The sequence below is a fragment of the Dendropsophus ebraccatus genome, chromosome 13 (assembly GCF_027789765.1).
Source record: "Dendropsophus ebraccatus isolate aDenEbr1 chromosome 13, aDenEbr1.pat, whole genome shotgun sequence".
In the NCBI taxonomy this organism is placed as follows: domain Eukaryota; kingdom Metazoa; phylum Chordata; class Amphibia; order Anura; family Hylidae; genus Dendropsophus; species Dendropsophus ebraccatus.
The window spans coordinates 68,644,572-68,665,918 of NC_091466.1; the positions used below are offsets into that span (position 1 = coordinate 68,644,572).

At 43.1% G+C, this 21,347-nt stretch overlaps 1 protein-coding gene across 1 annotated transcript; it reads right to left on the minus strand.

Moving 5' to 3' along the window:
* Window positions 1–1,078: 1,078 nt before the first annotated feature.
* PTGER2 (prostaglandin E receptor 2) lies at window positions 1,079–20,810 on the minus strand. The gene is made up of 2 exons (XM_069949221.1): window positions 19,611–20,810; window positions 1,079–3,900 (listed from the first exon to the last, which is right to left on the minus strand). The coding sequence occupies exons 1-2, from the start codon at window positions 20,418–20,420 to the stop codon at window positions 3,577–3,579; spliced, it is 1,134 nt and encodes a 377-aa protein (XP_069805322.1). The 5' UTR covers window positions 20,421–20,810; the 3' UTR covers window positions 1,079–3,576.
* Between the last annotated feature and the right edge of the window lie 537 nt (window positions 20,811–21,347).

Genomic DNA, 21,347 nt, shown 5'->3' on the forward strand with positions numbered 1-21,347 from the left:
GCCAGATAAGAGCCATGGAGGAAGCTGTTGACTGACATGTCGCGTGTTGTCATGTTAGCTAGAATGATGATTCATATTACTTGAGGAACTAAGTCACTAGAGCTAAAAACAAAATATCCTCTCTCTTTCTGTAACTTTTACTGTATGGTGCAACCAGAAAGGTTAGTCATACATTGCTTCAATGGTTTATCATGGATGGCGGAGTTTGTCCCTCCTGCTATTGCAAAACTACAACTCCTAGACTTTGGTTCCTAGAGTTTGCAGAGACTTATATTTTACAAATGTCAGGAGCTGTAGACTGCAGATCTTGGAAGAGATCGGCCATAGACTTGAGGATGGCCAAAGCCAGTGGGAAATGGATGCCGCTATAGGGAACCTTTGGCCCTCAAGCTGTGTCAAAACTACAATTACCACCATGCCTGAACAGCCAAAACTTTACCTTTGGCTGTCCAGGTATGATGGTAATTGTAGTTTTGCGATAGCTGGGTGGCCGAAGGTTCCCCATAGTGAAATCCATTTCTCGCTGACATTCACTTATCTTACGAAACGTTGGGATTAAAGATGAGCGAACCGGGTTCGTGTTCGAGTCTATCCGAACCCGAACGTTCGGTATTTGATTAGCAGTGGCTGCTTAACTTTGGTAAACTCTAAGGTTGTCTGGAAAACATGGATACAGTCAATGACTATATCCATGTTTTCCACATAGCCTTAGGGCTTTATCCAAGTTCAGCAGCCACCGCTTATCAAATGCCGAAAGTTCAGGTTCGGATCGACTCGAGCATGCTCCAGGTTCGCTCATCTCTAGTTGGGATCTGTTCAAATTTTCATTAGATCTGTTGTTGCTATAATGGAAATCTCACTGTATAGACTTTCTGCTATATACTTAAATTGAACATATAGCTGCAGTGTAAAGCATGGCGGAGAGACAGAGCATCTCATGAGACATAGGGTAGATTGCAGACCTGCTTTGACTCCACTAGACAATGATCATAATGGACAAGGCCGAAACCCTGTCAGTCAGCCACAGGCGGACATCGGCTTGAGACGTCTTTGAATAAACAAACATTCTTGTTCTTTAAATCAGTTTTATTAAAAAAGAGACGCTCATCACGTAGACACGTTAAATTAAACAACATTGTATGTATACATCTAGGCAATACAACCTTCACTGCCTATGGAGAAATACAAGATAAGTGCTTTAGGAAAAGTACAGAAAAGCTGGAATCTTTTAAATTTTTTTGTGTAAATTCTCAAATTTTTGTGTTTTGACAAAGTAGGCCTCATGTATATATACCAAAACAGAACTGTTGCCCCTAGCAACCTATCAAAGCTCTGCTTACAACTGTGGTAAAGTGAAAGCTGCACTCTGATTGGTTACTCTGGGTAACGAGACAACCAATTACACAGCAGCTTTCATTTTACCTCAGTAGTTTAAGGAATGTCAGATGAGCTCTTACTGGTTGTTAAAGGCAACAAGGCCATTTTCCTCTTTCACCATTGCTACATGAGGCCTGTTATGCTTAGTCCATTGTTGTAGTGGTGCTTTTATGGACTTACCTCTTTTACTGAACTTGTGTGCCCCGCATCCTCAGTGTATGTGAATAGGAAGCATTTTCTTTCTCAAAATGGCTGCCCTTTTAGGATATGGATGACTGGCCTGAGGTGATAGCAACATGAAGGGGGGGAATGTGTCATGAATAACACTTTGGACCCAATTATACAGGCCTATTATTGTCCTTTATAATAGGGCCACCACTGATCAGCTGACAAATAAGCAAACACTCGTATGTCGTCCACACATCTCCCCGTGTCATAAGGCCAATGAGTAATGGCAGCATAGGGAAGCCCTTCCTGGACAATTACCAACGGTCTCAGGCCATCTTATATAGCCTAATCTGTAAGTCCTACTGTTCTGGTATACACCCCATGTTCACAGACTGTATTTGGAGTGCAGTGACGGCCATTTAACACACTGCTTAATTGCATAGCAGTGTATAGAACAATGGCCGTAGTGTATACATCCTGTATACACTACGGCCTTGGTTTTCTGCAGCCGCACAAAATAGACAGGTCCATTTTGATCTAATAGCCTGTGCTCACAGTGTAAAGCACGGCTCCTGGCCTTGCTTTACACTGTGGTATATGGAAAATTGGAGTGCGGGCACACCCGAATGTGTCCGTATTCCAATTAAAATCAAGTAATGAACATGTCAGACATCGGCCATTGTTTGACACGGCCGTGAGCATGAGAACATGCCCCAAAACTAGTTTTCAGAAATTGCCCAGTGGTCCAACATTTTTAGGATAATAATATGCTTCAGATAAGAATAATCACTATATAGGCTTGAGGGTCTCCTCATTCAGACTCCTAGTGGTCAAGCCGTGCCCATCTCTGGTCGGCATCATGTTATATATCATTCTATATAAATATATTGATAGTACATCTACAATACTACATCTCCTGCAGCACTGTTACGTCCTTAGCTTTAAAAAGTGCAGTTATGAGGGTACTACAGGAATATGAGCTATCGTCATAAGAGCTTATATTCTAAGAGGAGAATGAGGTAAGGGAGACTTGGGTAGAGGACAGCCTAGTGGTGGCACCATGCAATATTAAAATCTGACGAAAATGGTTTTCGGATGAGAGAAGTTATTTAAAGGGTTGTTTAACAAAGATAACCCCTGTCCATATGCCCTATTAGTGTATCTGGACATCATAGTGGGGTCCCTGCTCAGAACTCCTTTTTGAACCAAAATAGTATGGAAATATCTAGCTGATCATGGCTTTTCCTAGCAATGGAAAATGTTTGCCAGTGGTCATGGCAGTCAACTTGTTGACAATCCTCCTAAAGTAATGCCCAATAAGATGTCATGTTTTTAGGTTTTATACCTGCTCAAGATCAAGCTGGTTTGCAATGTTTTACTCCTTTCCAACTTGTATTTGTTCTATTCAGATGGGGTTGTCATTTGCCTCAACTGAAGATGGGCCTGGTTATTGTGTCAGAACCTAAGCCCATCAGAGGTCTTCTGCTGGGTAAGTCCAAACATGTTTTTTGTAGTTAAAACCTTGTACTATATTCTGTATAACTGGAAATGCCCTCCCAAAAATGCCCCTTTTGTGGTCCAGTTCACGTTAAGGTCAAGTGGAAACCATGACTATTGGCTAGGAAGCAGTAGGGAGGTAATGGGCCCCCCACCATTGCTAATGTCTGACAGTAAAGTGGAGGCACCTGTCTAAAAGCAGCAATGGCAAACCATACGCATGGATGCAATGTTTTTTTCCACCTGCAATGTCTTGACATTGTCCAATTTTCACGGTAAGTTGAAGACCAGGCTCAAGGAAGGCACTTTGCTTCTTCTTGGATAACTCTTTTGACCACATGTAGAACATTATTGACATGATCCATAACCATGCTCCGGAGCAACTGATTATCAGTGGCTCATTCCTTAAAGGGAACAGGTCCCAATTTGTTACTGGTGACTGCATGGACCCTTATCTTATAAGTTCTGGAATTCCTGATGATGTCGCTCAGAATTTCCATGGAGCTGACATTTGCAGTTTTTACGCTGTTTATATTACTGGGTGTCTGTTTTCTCTCCCCATGCAATTTTGTCACTGTCAGCTAAAGGTTTCTTCTGGGAAATCCCATACGTAGTGTCAACAAAGTTCAGCTTGGTGGTGGTTGACAGTCGAGTACTGAGAGAAGGAGAGTTTCTGATGCTCCCCATGTTGAAAGAGGTCCGACAGCATAAAACCGAGCGCATCAACCGGAGAACAGAGGGTCGTAATATGGTGAAGATCCAGGGATCAATGATTGGATTGAACGACAAAAACCTTAAGGCTAAAAGGTCCCTCGTGTCGTCTTTATTGCTTTCTACTCTGTTAATATAGGCTCGTACCTGCAAAACATAATAAGAAATTAACATGAGGATGGTTGGATGGGTCTGGTTTGGTTTCGTAACAGAATACATCAATAATGTTTTATAAACATACAGATGATTAAAGTATATCAGATTCAGGCCTGAATGCCCCAAGGAAATATATTGGGGACTTCCTAATTTACAGGTTTAGCAAAATTAACCTTCCTCAACTCAATGGCTCTGCCGGGCATTTGGCTGCTTCACATATGACCAAAATCGGACAACCAGCACTACAGATGATGAGCTAGATATTTATAGAAAAAATGTTTTTGTTCAAAAGGTGGCCGATAGGTGGCGCTGTAGCAGTAACTGTATTTTATTTGCCTAAATAGAGGCTTGCACAGATGCAGGGGTGATCCGCTATTTCCCAACAACTTGGCTTCCTCACCCACCTAATCTCATCCCTTGTGACTTCTGATTATGGGGAGCGTTGAAGGATCAGGTCTACCGTGACACCTTTTGCAAATTGAGAGCGTTGTTGGAAACCAAGAGGGACATATTGAACATTTGCAGTATGATTTGCTTCGCTATAGCGCCAATTATAGCGACTTTTTAAACAGGAAAACGCCTTCGAGAGTCCTACGAGTGGGGAAAGTTTACTTTTACTAGCCCTGCATATAGCAATAATTCAATGCAAATAATAGTGACGGACTATGCCTAAATATTATCATGTAGTATTGTATCCAGTATCTATATACCCATACAGTGCCTATAGGAGCTGCTCTATAGTGCCTATGTCATTGTGCCATACAGAACGTAAATCATATTGTCAGGCAGCATGTATTGTATAGTGCCATTCAGTGTTCACATAATAGTGTCATATAGTGCCACAAAGCAAATTCGTAACAATGCTATATAGGGCCTATTTAACACAGTAAGGAATGCAACAAGGAGACCACTTTGTGGGAGATGCCCTACCATAAACCATTTTTTTGATACGTGCTTAGAAACCAAAGGGAATCTCAAGCGTTATTTCGTAGGTAGGCACTGTTGGACTATGTTTGACCTATTGCAGTTAATTGATCAAACCTGGGTACACTGCAGTATATGTTGTCATACTATTCTGCTAGTTTACTGATGAATACCAGAGACACGGCAGTTTTTATATGTGAACATACTTCCTATGTTATATAATTGACAACACAATTATAGATTGCTTTCCGCTTTTGCGCCATGACCCGTGCCCGCATGTTGTGTATTTTCCAGTAAGTCTGATGTTTCCTGAGGTTCTAGACGGGGTTCATGAATAAATAAAGGACAGAAATAATTTTGAATGATTTTGATGATTAACACAGGAACAGCTTTATAATCACGAAACCATAATTAGGCTGGAAAATAACCATAAAGCCGACCCGACGAGTCACAGGACCATATGATATCTCCCCATCAGACCAAGCTTCTCAGGTGGTGCATGATTGATTGAATGATTGACAAATAAAGAAGCAGGATCTATCTGGGGAACGCTGGGTAGGATGAGCTCATGGAAGATTTTCTTAGGTCTGTTTATCGCGATACATATAACCTAAAATCAATCCAGGACTAAGCGAATGTTTTTGAATTTCACTTAAAAAAAGTGCAGGTACTTAAAGTGGTATTCTGGAGATATTTTTTCCTATCTAACAGTGATCTAGGTGCAGTTAAATAGAGAAATCACCCATATTTATCCCCTCACTGCCACCGCTATCTCTCTGTCAGATCCTGCTGCCCTTCCTTGTGTCTGTGTCACCAAAGGACCTTCCCACTCAGCCAATCAGTGGCCACAGCATTGTCCTGTCTCAGCCAATGATTGGCTGAGCAGGAAGGTCCTTGTGACACAAAGACATAAGGAAGTGCGGCACAGGACTGACATGAAGATGGTGATGGCGGGTAACAAGGTGGGTAAATGTATATATTTTTTCACTACTTAACTGCACCCGGAGCACACTTAAATTACTGATTTTTTTTATTTTTTTTTTTCTTACCGGAATCCGCCTTTAAAGCAAATGTACCATCAGATAATTGATAGTACATTTGTTTTAATTTCACACCCAAAGTCTAAAAAATAAGTTGTAATGTGTTTCCTGTAAATGTCTTATATAAAAGGTTTGCTTTATGGTTTTTAGAGGACAAGGATGTTGCGCCTACATGCCACATATATAAAGCACGTGTAACATTCAACAAAGATCTTTCATCTGGGTCAGACGTCATCCGCCTTGTGAAAGTTTTATTCCTTTTAAAATGGGGCCCAGACTTGTCTCGGAAAATTAGCTTATTTAGCAATTTTTCTGTTTTTAGCTTACGTGGATCTGTCAACAGCAGTCGCCTTTGGCTTGTTAGGTATCTGCGAGATGGTGCTGTATGTGATGTACTCATTCTAGAAGAATGATACTATGGCTTATCGGATGTTATGGATTATCGGATGTTACGGATTATTGGATGGTATGGGTTATTGGATGTTAAGGATTTTCAGATGTTATGGATTATTGGATGGTATGGGTTATTGGATGTTATGGATTATCGGATGTTATGGATTATCGGAAGGAATGGGTTATTGGATGTTATGGATTATTGGATGGTATGGATTATAGGATAAGGATTATTGGATTATGTAACATATTCTGAGTGTCTGAAACTTTCTTAATTATCAGGTACCAGATTAAAGGTATTTTCACTGACGTAAAAAAAAGACTGACGTAAAAAGAAACAGATTGCTGAACTCAGGGAGAACAGCCAAATGACAACACTGCCGGCTGCTAATGAAAGCGCTCAATGCAGTGAAGTCCTAGGTGCATTGCCCCTTGGGAAACATGAGTATGCAAAAGAGGAGTCCGTGGAGCCTCATTGAAGAGTCTCAAAACACAGGACTAGCCAGATATCCCTCCGGGAAGGACCCAGCCAAGTGGCAGCTCCTTTTAGGAAACCACCAAATCCACCATATTAAGTGGCCCTATAAGTCAGTGTAATGACAAGGGATAAACCAAGGCAAGGTCTCCATCCACATACAGCTGTTTTGGGGTGTTGCCCCTCATCAGTGTGGAGCAGGATTCTGGCTAGGTGGGAGCAATGCCTAGTAGAGCCATAAGAGAAACAGATTGCTGAACTCAGGGAGAACAGCCAAATGACAACACTGCCGGCTGCTAATGAAAGCGCTCAATGCAGTGAAGTCCTAGGTGCATTGCCCCCTGGGAAACATGAGTTTGCAAAAGAGGAGTCCGTGGAGCCTCATTGAAGAGTCTCAAAACACAGGACTAGCCAGATATCCCTCCGGGAAGGACAGTTTCGCGCTCTTCCAGCTTCCTTCTTGCCAGCCTTCTCCTTATGCCCTGACTTGTAGAAGAATGTGGCATGTTAGTCAGACTTGTACTTTGTCCCATGTAAATATTGCCTTTCAAGACAAGAAAAAAAGCCTTGTAGAAGAGTCTTATGTGGCGTGAACCTTTGCTCTCTGTTCTGCTGAGTTTTCAATTAAACTTTTCATTTCGGGAGGAAAAAATCACATTCAGTTTCCCCAAAAAATTTTCACATAAAAAGGGACGCCATAGGTTGTAATGACATCATCCTAGTGATGTCATGTAATGATGTAATTGTGCTCCCTTAGGATATAAGCAATCCCAGCAGCGTGCACCTTGCAGCCATCCAGCTGCTGTAAAACAGCTCCTCCTATTGTGCCCTTATCGGTGTTGGCTATCGGGGACGTTCAGGGAGGCCTGCACATTGCTCACCGCTGCACGGTACAGTAAAACTACAGACAGTGGCGTAGCTACCATAGAGGCAGACCACGCCACTGCTATGGGGCCTGTGCCCCTCCGCCCTGGTAAAGTGTGGTCTGCCTCTATGGTTGTTATGGCACACACTGGCAAGGCTCTCTGCCAGTCTCTCTTGTGGCCGGAGGCAGCATTTCCCCAGTCCTGCATCGTTCCATTGTCCCAGCTCCCCGACACGTTAGTGACACTGGGAGTCGGGAACAAAGAAACAACGCGGGACTGTACCGGTTGGCAGATCCTGTGAGCATGTGCATTGTGGGGGCTGAGGGGGTCTATACAGGATTAAGGGGGCCCCCATACAGTTTCTTGCTATGGGGCCCCATGGATCCTAGCTACGCCCCTGACTACAGACTACACAGTGTATCGCACACGTGGCTCTAGATTTACTAATGCTGTCTAATAGACTGTTTAAACTTCAAACCCTATTATACGGGGCTGCCGACATAACTGAGAATTAGGACTGTCGATCAGACGATGAACGTCAAAAGTCATCAGCTACGTGTACAACCGACGGGGGATTGTAGCAAAGGGCCGCACGGACCATCTAAAAGTGATGGATGGGGCCTCATAAACACTAATAAAGTAGGTCTCTATCTGGTGTTAGTTACCGCTGCCATACCCTTACCCACCGGGGGCACAGGACTTGGTAGTGGTTTCAGGGTCTGTGGTCACACGGCCTCAGTTGGTGCACATACATCATCCGCAGGGAAAGTTTGGCCACATTAGAGGGAAATCCCCAAATTATGGGAAACTCGGGTGACCGAAGGGAATATTACATGTGTTTGTTTTATGTGTCACAATCCCATCCCTCCAAAGCTCTGGAATCATTCAGTGAATACAGTACATGACATATCAGCCTTTCCCAGACTGACCAAACAAGCGACCCTTCTGAGTCATAGATGAGTCGTCGACGAGCCTTCCCCTCCCGCCCTGACACCTCCTGTCATGTCATCATTATAAACCAATATGAAGGGTCCAAGTAATAAGTAATGACCCCCACATTACCCACCTCCCTAGAGGAAAAGGGTTTCCTTTTCTAATGATAATTCCCTTTCCCTCTTTTTGTATAGTAAAAGTTTGGATGGATCTGACATGAACAATTTAAAGTGAAAGTTCATATAGATATAATGTACAGAAATATCAGATAAACTTATATTGTACTGATAATCAGGTACATGAGTGCAGCTCTGAAGTATAATACAGCATCAGTAAAGGATAAGTAATGTAATGTATGTACACAGTGACGCCACCAGCAGAATAGTGAGTGCAGCTCTGCAGTATAATACAGGATGTAATTCAGGATCAGTACAGGATAAGTAATGTATGTACACAGTGACCCCACCAGCAGAATAGTGATCACAGCTCTGGAGTATATATAAAATTTAGTTCTATGCACAAACTAAAGTTATTTTTCAAGATTACAATGAAAATCTCCTGTATTGAGATGATTTTTCCGCATATTTCTTATTCATTCTACACTTAGCCCTGGACAAGGAGAATTTTTCGGATTATTTTGGTTTACCGCATGTAAAATAACATAATATGAAGCCTTGTAAATATGTGTGACTCATAAGAGCCGCAGTGACGAATGAACCACATGAAATAACAGCATAAAATATTATCCAATGTGAGATATGACGGGTATGGCGCTAGACTTAAAGGGGTCACCCAGCAAAAATCTTTTTCTTTCAAATCAACAGGTTTAAGAAAGCTATATATATTTGTAATTCACTTCAATTTAAAAATCTCAAGACTTGCAGTACTTATCAGCTGCTGTATGTCCTGCAGGAAGTGGTGTATTCTTTCCAGTCTGACACAGTAGTGCTCCCTGCTGCCACTTCTGTCAATGTCAGAAACTGTCCAGAGCAAGAGAAGTTTTCTGTTTCAATAAATTTTTATTGAGATTTTTCAAACAAAAATTTTACACATCATAACAGGGAATAATCCCCATCTCGGGGAACTGAGCAGGAAGTTTTCAATGGGGATTTGCTGCTGCTCTGGACAGTTCCTGACATGGACAGAGGTGGCAGCAGAGAGCACTGTGTAAGACTGGAAAGAAAACAACTTTTCCTGCAGCACATACAGCAGCTGATAAGTATGGGAAGACTTGAAAATTTTAAATAGAAGTAAATTACAAAGCTATATAACTTTCTGAAACCAGTTGATTTCAAAGAAAAGATTTTTGCTGGATTGTCCCTTCAAATGAAAACAATGTAAGAAAAAGGAACATGGCTTTACAGATATAACAGCACTGTTAAGAGAGTTCTGGGTTAATAAAGGGGACAGGGTCAGGGTCTCCCATTCAGGATTATCCTCTATTAAACAAAGCTGAGATCGGCCACTTCTCTCTCTGACCACCCAACGGGATCCCATCCATGTTCTTGTCTGACATACTACAAGATTAACATCAGAGCTAGATTGTAAGTAAATAACACAGACTTAGGAAACAAACCACATGCCTCCATTTACACAGATTGCAATGCTGATAAGTGGCTATAGCAAAGACTTCCATATGTCATCTACATAGGAGGAATACACGCACCACATACACCTCCGCCCCCATGAAGCTGACTCAGCCATGTTTGTGTAGCTGGTGTATGATCTGTCTCCGGTGGTGATATATGGTACTATCATACATAGTGTGGCACTATGTACAAGGGGGGTTGGCACTGTATAGCATTGTTATTTCAGACTCTCTATGACGCTGTTGTTTGAGCAAACAGAAGAAAACCGCAGCACTTATTGCACCATATTAGAGCTGTTCACCTTCAGTAAATTCCATCCTCATAGAGAATGAGAGATGGCGACATAACCCCATGGCGGCTCAAAAAAATTGCAGTATATTTCCTGGTGGGACAACATTCTAGTATTGTTATTTTTTATGATTCCGCTTTTAACTTTGGTGGGGACTCTTGCATCTATATAAAAGGGTTCTCGTTGAAGAATACCTGTTTGTTTGAGGGGCCCCTTAGAAATAAACCACAAAGTGTCCCCCTGCTGGGATGCCCAGTAATCCCCTGCCATGTGTGGAAGACCTGGCCGCAAGTGTCCAGTGTTGCTGCAGCGCCACCACAGAGCACATCGGGCATTACACAGTGATCATTTACGTAATGCAGGACAGGTCCTCCACAGAGAGAGATGTCCTTTGTAACTGCTCTGTGACTCTGTCCTTGAGATAGTAGTAACCTGCAGCATCATATGTCCTAGGGGGAGTAATAACCTGCAGCATCATATGTACATGGGGGAGTAATAACCTGCAGCATCATATGTCCTAGGGGAGTATAAACCTGCAGCATCATATGTCCTAGGGTTGTAATAACCTGCAGCATCATATGTGCTAGGGGAGTAATAACCTGCAGCATCATATGTACATGGGGGAGTAATAACCTGCAGCATCATATGTACATGGGGGAGTAATAACCTGCAGCATCATATGTCCTAGGGGAGTGATAACCTGCAGCATTATATGTACATGGGGGAGTAACAACCTGCAGCATCATATATCCTAGGAGGAGTAATAACCTGCAGCATCATATGTCCTAGGAGAGTAATAATCTGCAGCATCATATGTCCTATGAGAGTAATAATCTGCAGCATCATATGTCCTGGGGAGAGTAATAACCTATGTCCTAGGGGGAGTTACACTGGGACAGTCTCTGGTAGAGAAGGATCTGGGTGTAATCATAGATAATAGACTACAGAACAGCACACAATGTCAGTCAGCTGCTTCTAAGGCCAGCAGGATATTATTATGCATCATAGGAGGCCTGGACTCTTGTGACAGGGATATAACATTACTGCTATAATAATATTACCGCTATATAAAGCGTTGGTGCGGCCTTCTGTTTAGTTTCGAGCCCTGATTTATAGAAAGGACGTCCTAGAGCTGCAAAATCTGCAACTAAACTAATAAGTGGAATGGAGCATCTTAGTTATGAGGAGATTAATACAATTACATTTGTTTAGTCTGGAGAAGAGACGTTTAAGGGGAGATATGATTCATTTATTTTACCCTTTGAAAAAGCCTGTGCTTTTAAGTGTAAGTGGAAATGTAGCAGTACCAAAGTTTTACCACTAGATGTCATTGTTATATATATATCAAGATATTGCACAGGTGTAGAAACTAAAGGGCTATTGTTTTGTTTATGTATCACATGGGTCTGTACACCAATGAGAGTTCCTTCTTCTCCTAACCTATCGTCTTTCTCTTTACCTTTTACACACGCACTCACTCCCACCACAGTTTACACATGCTGTAGGAAGGAAGTCACATGGGTAGAGGAAGTGTAGGGTCTTTTTGCCTTAGACTCTGTAGAGATAGGACGCTCCCTACAGTTTCTCTTCAAGCAACCTTACTAGACACTATGCAGTGTTAAGTCACTTCTAGAGAGGACAAGTCTGAGATTATCCTAACCCATGCCATTGACAAAGAGGAACACAGTGCAGGACAGTATCCACAAGAAGTAAAGGAAATTATCCATATAGAGCAAAGTTGCTAGAAGCTATGTACTCTATCTCGCAGCACAGGTGTAATCAGAGAACTCTGACCACTCTGCTCATCCCAGGTAACAAGGTCTGGGGCTCGTGACACCCTCTAGGACGGGTCACCCGACACTGGTGGGTAATAGATGGTGTAAAAACACGGGCACAAGTATTCTCTCTACTCAAGTATTCTACTTATTCTAAATCTGAAGTTCCGGCAGAGCACAGTACTACTTGGGTTGGGACTCTCTCGACATCCTCCTCTCTACTCTTCTGATCCTTTTTTTTACATCTCAGCACGCCACCCAGCCAGCACAGCTGTATCACTCCTTCTACTCTCAGTACAGATCTGGGTTATCTAGTGTAAAATAACTTATCAAGATGAAAGTATACGGTATTCTCCTGCATCAAGTATCTTCACAGTAAACAAGATTATATTTATTTTAATGGGACTCTGTGATTCTGTGATTAAACACCGACACAGTAATCACTTCCTTGGTTTATCTCCCCTCTCTGTGGGTGGCAGTGCCAATTGTCTAGGTGGGTCACTACTCCACTCCGGACCACCGTGATAATTGCCCAAGGGACCCCCAAACAGCCCGGCAGGTTACTGTCCAGAGGGGAAAAAGGTATAGCCAGCCCTCTAAAAATAAATGCAGGTGTGCCTGCATACCTGTGTGCCCAACCGGCACTGGTGTCACGACAAAGAACCAAAGGGCCAACCGACCAAGTGTCCTCCACACAAGGGGGCACTGCCTCCTCCTGGAGAAAAGAAGCTTCAATCTCTGGAGGCATGTTTAGGAGAGACAAGTTCTTAGAATAAAATAACATATTCATATGCATAGAGCCTACCCATCATGCCTCCCTCCCTCGGCTGACCTTGCTGGACACGTGTGTTTCTCGGACCCTCCCATATAACTATGTAGAGTCCTCTGTTCTGGGCTTCTGATAGTTGCCCCGGTTGTACGAGATGTGATTTGTGATAGTTCTATTGATTGATCTGCCGCTAAGAAAAACTAGGAATGATCCATGTAATAAAGAAAGGGAACTGGCAGTAAGACTTGGTCCAGATCCAGACCCCGACGGCTTCAAAGCCGGCTATTTCAAAACCGGAGTAAAATTACTAGTGTTCGGAGTGACACACAGGAAGACGCGTGTCTCCTTTAATAATGTCCCAAGGTTAAGTAACGTACAGACCATTCACAGAGCCATCCCGCTGAATGGGTATTTATATACGGATGCCTTTGGTCATGTTCACACGCGCTGCTTGTTTTACATTTTTTATGCTGTGGTTTATGGTTCAGCAATTCTGCGACGGGGAGGAGGGAGATCCCAGTCACTGCTCGGGTTATGCCGGATGGGCCTTATTCCTTTCTAGAAAGACCGTGAGGACTATATATCTGAATATTATCATTATATAGACATTGTATAACACTGTTAAATTATTTAGGGGGGTGTTATTTGGTTACGGTATAATTTGGGCACTTTATGATGGGGTTTACATGTGGCAGTGCTACTTAAAGGGTTTGTCCATTCCTTTGTTTATCCCTTGTATCCTATCCACAGTGGAATAAGAGTATGATTGGAGAGCGATCTCGAGAGTCTCCCATCAGAAGGAAGTGGCAAGAACACATGAGCGCTGGACCTGGTAGGGGTATGCACGCGTGACCACCACTCTGTTCTGATGGAAGACTCCGGACCCTGTTCATGAGATTATGGGGGTCCCAGCAGTCAGACTTCTCGTGATTATATGTACACTTAGAGGGGTTTGCCCATGAATACAAGTATCCTCGGCATAGCGGATAACTTTGGATATTGTGTGTGTGTGTGTGTGTGTAGGGGGGGGGGGGGTCTCTACAGTCAGACCCCCACAATCTCCAGAATGGGGACAGAGTCCTTCCTAAAAACAGTAAACTGAATCTTCCCTGGGAATGGAGAGGTAGTCACTGAGTATAGGGGATAACTTGTATTTATGGGAAAACTCCTATAAAGCGGCGCTATCAGCAGGTTCTTATACCAAAAAGTGGTGATTTTGGTAATTTATCCAACCATCGTGCAGTATATTATGGTGTATGATAATGGCGGCACTGTAAAGCACTGCTTTTATATGGTGCCCTGTGTGGTATCTTCTGTTGCCTGAACTGTATGAAAGTGGTATTTGGCCAATGTGTAGCACTATTTGGGCACCATAGTATGGCTCTACCATAAAGGAGAAACCCCAACAGAAGATGCCACACAGGAACCGCAAGTAAAAAAGGTTATTGCTCGGAGGCAGAGATCTCCATCCTATGGCCCTGAGTGTGGTGTGGTTAATGCTCTGTACTGACTCACTATGTCCCAGTGTATTTATTATGCATTGACTTCTGTGGTTTAGGCTGCTCTGATAACTTTTTGTCACTGACATGCAGATAAGAATAAGACCTATATGACCTATATTACGCATCACTGTTAGGAAATGACCATGTAGACGTGACCTCCTATCTGGGTGTAGGTTAGAACACAGGCGCCGGAGATGTAAGATAAACCTGGCAATCTACGGAGGTTTATTCTGGTTGCTAAATCTGATAAACTGGCAGTGTGACCCAGCCTAATGGAAGGAAGTTACATATCCTGCGTCTTTACCATTACATAGGGTGCGCGTGTGCGATCAGGTGACATGTCCAATGTTACTACAAATGCAGTACCGCTTGTTTCATCAAACTTTGCAGAAATGAATAGTACATTTAAAAATTCAATGTAACAACAAAAACTTACTGTGCTCTTACCCCAGGGTTTGACTTACAGCTTACACTGTTAATTACTGCTATATAATGCCCTGCTTGGAATTGGAGGATAAGCGCTTTCCATTAGCTTAGGAAAAACTGAAAATTAGGGATGGAGTCTGTAGAGGGGAAACTGATGATAATTCCTTATACAAGTTATATAATGGTAATGTACACATGCACGGCAGCTTATCCTGATCCGCCGTCTACATTTTAAATAGTAATGCTTTCTCCATACACAATGTGCCGATATAAGCAATACTCTTCTCCACGTGGCAGTAATTATGTTAGATACTGTAGCTATTATTTTATTGTTTGAACAGACCTAAATTAAAAACTGAAACAACAGGCTGGAATAAAAATCTTACCTGTGTGACTATAGCGTCTATGTAGACCTAGGTGTTTCTATGGTTACAGACTACAATCCCTTTTATGTAGTCTGATCCTGCAGGAATATGTTATTTTTTTTTCTTTTGGCCGCTTCTTCTACTGTCTGCAAGTTATTAATGGGATGTACCACAAGGTATGTCCTCTTTAACATGACACAGGGATAGAACGGAGCCGTCACGGGGAAGCCGGTGCCGCGGTCTGTTTTTAGAACCGTGGCCCAGTTCTCCTGTACGGCGCCGTTCTTTCCACTGTTACCAGCCGATGCTCAAGTACTAGAGGTAGGCCGGCCCGCTCCCAGTGGGAGGGAATTCCCTCCACTCTATGACGCGGCTCCGTTAGAATCAAAGGAGCCGCGTCATAGAGGTGTTGTATGGCACCTATTGAATACCTGGTAATTTTGGTGGTTTAGTATATGTATTTGCTGCTCTAGGTCAATTCCCTTTTCTTCTTTTTTGCATGGTTTACATTTTGTGTTTTTGCATTTTTGCATTTTGCGTTTTTTTTGTTTTGTTTTTTTGTTCCTACTGAAGCCTGAACTGTTTCAGGCCCAAACTATCAGTGTTCTCAGAATTAGAGGACAGTGGCTTTTATTCCAGATACAGACACTTAAGAAGATCATGTTGATTGGTTGATGGACTAAAACTTCCCATACAGATTACATTGTTGACCAGTTTTGGCAGTGTGGTCTGATCATTTAGTTTCAATTTGGGGCCTCCACCATCATCAGGCATGGCTTTCACCATCATCAGATTATGGCCTCCACCATCATCATACATGGTCTCCACCATCATCAGATTATGGCCTCCACCATCATCAGATTATGGCCTCCACCATCATCAGATTATGGCCTCCACCATCATCAGATTATGGCCTCCACCATCATCAGATTATGGCCTCCACCATTATCAGACATGGTCTCCACCATCATCAGACATGGCCTCCAGACATCACCAGACATGGCCTCCACCATCATCAGACATGGTCTCCACCATCATCAGACATGGCCTCCAGACATCACCAGACATGGCCTCCACCATCATCAGACATGGTTTCCACCATCATCAGACATGGTCTCCACCATCATCAGACATGGCCTCCAGACATCACCAGACATGGCCTCCACCATCATCAGACATGGTTTCCACCATCATCAGACATGGTTTCCACCATCATCAGACATGGTCCCCACCATCATCAGACTTGGTCTCCACCATCATCAGACTTGGTCTCCACCATCATCAGACATGGTCTCCACCATTATCAGACATGATCTCCACCATTATCAGACATGGTCTCCACCATCATCAGACATGGCCTCCAGACATCATCAGACATGGCCTCCAGACATCATCAGACATGGCCTCCAGACATCATCAGACATGGCCTCCAGACATCATCAGACATGGCCTCCAGACATCATCAGACATGGCCTCCAGACATCATCAGACATGGCCTCCAGACATCATCAGACATGGCCTCCAGACATCATCAGACATGGCCTCCAGACATCATCAGACATGGCCTCCAGACATCATCAGACATGGCCTCCACCATCATCAGACATGTTACCACCAGAGCCGTATTAACACTTGCTGCTGCCCTAGGCACTAAACCTGAAGACGCCCCATCTTCATGCACAGATTGGCCATACCAGACCTGTCCAATACCACCATACCCCCCACCCCCTGGAAAAGACACCAGATTTACTGGCAAGTCTGAACAGGAGGTGAGAGGCTAAAAAAATAAAAAAAAAAACTAAAAAAATTTTTTTCTTTCCCCCTGCTCCCTAGTGCTGCCCCCCTGCAAGGTACTGCCCTAGGCACCGGACCACGGGTGCCTAGTGGTAAATACGGCCCTGGTTACCACCCAATATCTAAATCATTGGGGGTTCATCCATGTGATCTATCTGGGGTTGTGATCAGGATATTGACTCTTTGTACAACCAACATCCCAATCTATTACTATATTGGGGCCCACAGCGCTCATAAACACTGACTTTACCGTCCTCTCCGCAGAAATCCTGGACTTGAGGAATAACATAGGACTGTAGACTGGAAGCTGTTTATGTTGGCGCTGAGAAGTAAATCTATTTTTAAAGTAAAACTACAGTAAATCCAAAAAAGTATAACAATGAGAAATTCCATCTCTGAGACAAATCGCCATCCAGAGCCGCCGGAGCTCACAGCAACAACTTTTATATAACAGGATCAGGATCAGTACAGGATCAGTAATGTAATGTATGTACACAGTGACCTCACCAGCAGAATAGTGAGGGCAGCTCTGGAGTATAATACAGGATGTAACTCAGGATCAGTAATATAATGTATGTACACAGTGACCCCACCAGCAGAATAGTGAGGGCAGCTCTGGAGTATAATACAGAATGTAACTTAGGATCAGTACAGGATCAGTAATGTAATGTATGTACACAGTGACCCCACCAGCAGAATAGTGAGTGCAGCTCTGGAGCCTAATGCAGGATGTAACTCAGGATCAGTAATGTAATGTATGTACACAGTGACCCCACCAGCAGAATAGTGAGTGCAGCTCTGGAGTATAATACAGGATGTACAGTAGCTCAGGATCAGTACAGGATAAGTAATGTGGTTACAGACTCTGCTCTCTATATACAATACATGTGTATATATAAACTGTATAACTAGAGACCTGGATTTCCTGAAAATCACCGAATCGGCAGAATATCCCCCCCCCCCCCCCCCCCCCGACATACATGAACAGGTTATGCTACATTTTAGTCTTATACATGGCTGTGGCTTTCTCCTCTAGGAATGCGCCCTGTAACACGGCTGTACACAGGCCAATATCATGTAGAGTATATCTCCTGGATATGGCAACAACCCTGATCTAGCTACTACTAGTTCAGTGTCTGCAGATACATGGAATTCCAGTAAAATAGTCAGATCTTTCAATATGTTGCTAGCAGAGCTGCGGTTGTCACTCGGCACAGCTCAGCTATACTGCACATGTTCCTGCTGTGTCTGTAGTCTATGCTGCCTATATGACTGTGCTATACTCTCATCTATTTATAATGTATATGGAAACTTAGGATGATATCGTATGAGTTTACTGATCTCTCCACCAATGATATGGAGATTAGAGAGGTGCTAGGTGTAATATACAGAATGAGTTAGAACTCGTCCCTCGCCGCCTCAGGCAGATGGGAGCTGGAAATTTGTTATAGAAAATGTTAGCATGGAACGAAATGGCGCATAGAAGGCGAGAGATATACTGCTGGATGTGACCGGAGTATATACTGACACTGCTGATCACTAGAACACTACTAGAAGTCTGTGAATGGCTTATTTCCTGTTTATATGGAGTAAGTGCTATGTTTTAGTAGCTGTGTTTTCTCATAGTTGCTCAGAATTCTGTCATTGGAGTACATGGCCACCCGCATAACAATACAGGATGTAACTCAGGATCAGTAATGTAATGTATGTACACAGTGACTCCACCAGCAGAATAGTGAGTGCAGCTCTGAAGTATAATACAAGATGTAGTTCAGGATCAGTACAGGATAAGTAATGTATATACACAGTGATCTCACCAGCAGAATAGTGAGTGCAGCTCTGGAGTATAATACAGGATGTAACTCAGGATCAGTACAGGATAAGTAATGTAATGTATGTACACAGTGACCCCACCAGCAGAATAGTGAGTGCAGCTCTGGAGTATAATACAGGATGTAACTCAGGATCAGTACAGGATAAGTAATGTAGTGTATGTACACAGTGACCCCACCAGCAGAATAGTGAGTGCAGCTCTGGAGTATAATACAGGATGTAGCTCAGGATCAGTAATATAAACCTTTTAAATAGTTTCTCAGTAAATAAACTGAAAGGTTGACACACTCTATAAAGTGTGTAGATTTTCTGGGAGGGTTATAGCAGCAGGACTATGACAAAGGTCAATGTGGTTATTGGAAGAAAGAATGTTGATGATCCTCCAGTCGTCTCTCATTCATCTGTTACTTGTGGAAAAGCAGGATCAGACTATTTAATTTCCACAGATTTTAGACATAGCAGAGGTGAACGTCATTTTGGTCATAATAATAGACGATGGGCCACGACTATATAAAACTTTGATTTGCTTTTGGTTATAGATGGAACCAATTCTATTTCATGTGTCATATAGTCATAGAATTGGCGCACAGATCTATACAAACATCTCCACATACATTGGCTAATCCATTGACACAGGGCATCGAGCATAGGAATGAAGAATAGCAGTCATATAGAGAGGGATTTCATATTTGAACCTTTACTAGTAGAAAAAAACAGGAATATCTTACCGTGAAGGGTACCGAGCATATAATGAAGGCAATGGTCATGATGGATAGTAGTATGAGATGGTCAATCTCTTCGGACATGGAAATCCTCTCTCGCTTGTTGTTCATCAGAGACCCAACTCTCCGCAACTTCTGTCTCTTGTGCATCCTGAGCAGACTGACCATGACTGTAACATTGCAGGTCAATACGGCTGTGATGAGAATGAGCAGAAGGGTGGCATACAGCGAGGAGTACACGTTACTGATATAGCCATCCCTTTGGTGACCCCTCATGTTTATAAAGCACCAAGTTCCCGGACAGTATTGTACAAATTCTCCGAATCCCATCACTGGGAAGAGGCAGAATATGATGCAGAAGGAATAGATGACTGGGAAGGTGATGATTCCACACCGCTTCTTGATGACCTTCTCATAAAAGTAAGGATATCCTATGGCCAGGGCACGTTCCAAAGCCATGGCGAAAAGAACCATCATGGTGGCCAGGCTGAAAAAAGTCATGGCAAAAGCGAAATAATTGCAAAGATTCAAAGAGTTGAGAGTTAATCTCCTGGCGTAAGATGCCAATACCACGGGGCTGATCATACAAGTGCCCAACAAGTCCGTGATCACCAAACCAGTCACAAGGATAAAGAACAGAGAGATTTTGCCCCTGTTCCCTCTTCTGCGTCGCTCCAGTAAAATCAGGGCTACTAAGTTCCCTAAGACCCCTATGGAGAACATCACGGCGCTGGTGGCCGGATTCTCGTTGGGTTCTAAAATTGTACTGTTTACACATTTTTTGGTGAAGTTATCCAATTTATCCACGTCCGTCATCGTCCTGATAGAACCTGGACTGAATAGTCCACCCTGGGGTTCTCAGCTACTGGCGGTCCAGCTCTTCAGGCACATGGTAGGTGAGTCCTCAGTACTAGGAAGGTTGTGACTTGGAGAAGAAGAGACTCAACGTGGGAAGACTCTGACATCACTCACAACTTTTACTCCTCCCCGAAACACAAGGAGGAAGAAGAAAAAAAGGGAACGTAAGATAATCTGATGAGTTTATAAACTATGGATGGTCCCATCCTTGAGGACACTCAACTGGGTCAAAGCTTCATTGGTGGTGGAGATCTGGTGGCATCTCTACGAAGTCATGTCTGCTCCCTGCGAAGGACGGAGACTGAGTGTTTCAGTAGCTGAGTGACACACGATTCCATGCTGCTTCTCTCTCCTCCCACATCCTCTCCCCACAGCAAGTTGTAGAGGGCGAGGAGGGCGAGCCCCATTGAAGAGCTTGTCAGATCGCTGCACTGGGTGAAAGCTGAGTGCACGGAGTTACTATAGGGTTTTATAGAGAGAAGATATAAAATCTGTGGCTGCAGGCAACACAACTGGAACCAGAGTCATACGCCTGGAAGGTCAGGTTACTTGTGGCTGAGAATTAGTTGCAGAAGAGGAAGTTTCCTAATCCAGGGCTTCTCCTGCTGTACACGTTACTTTATATTTTAGAATTTTTATATTTTATTTCAGGGATTTTTTTTTCTCATTTTTACTTAAAAAAATTGGTAAACTTTTTTAAGACCTGAGAAACTACAAGAGAAGAATTTACTTCACAATGACACATTTATTTTAAAGTGTCCGTAAAGGGTTAACACAAGATGGCAATTAGATGGACTCCAGTAGATCAGATGAATGGAGGTCCCGAATGCCCCTGTAGCGATCAAGTATGTGTACTGCTGCTTCCCTCAAACTCTATAGGACTGC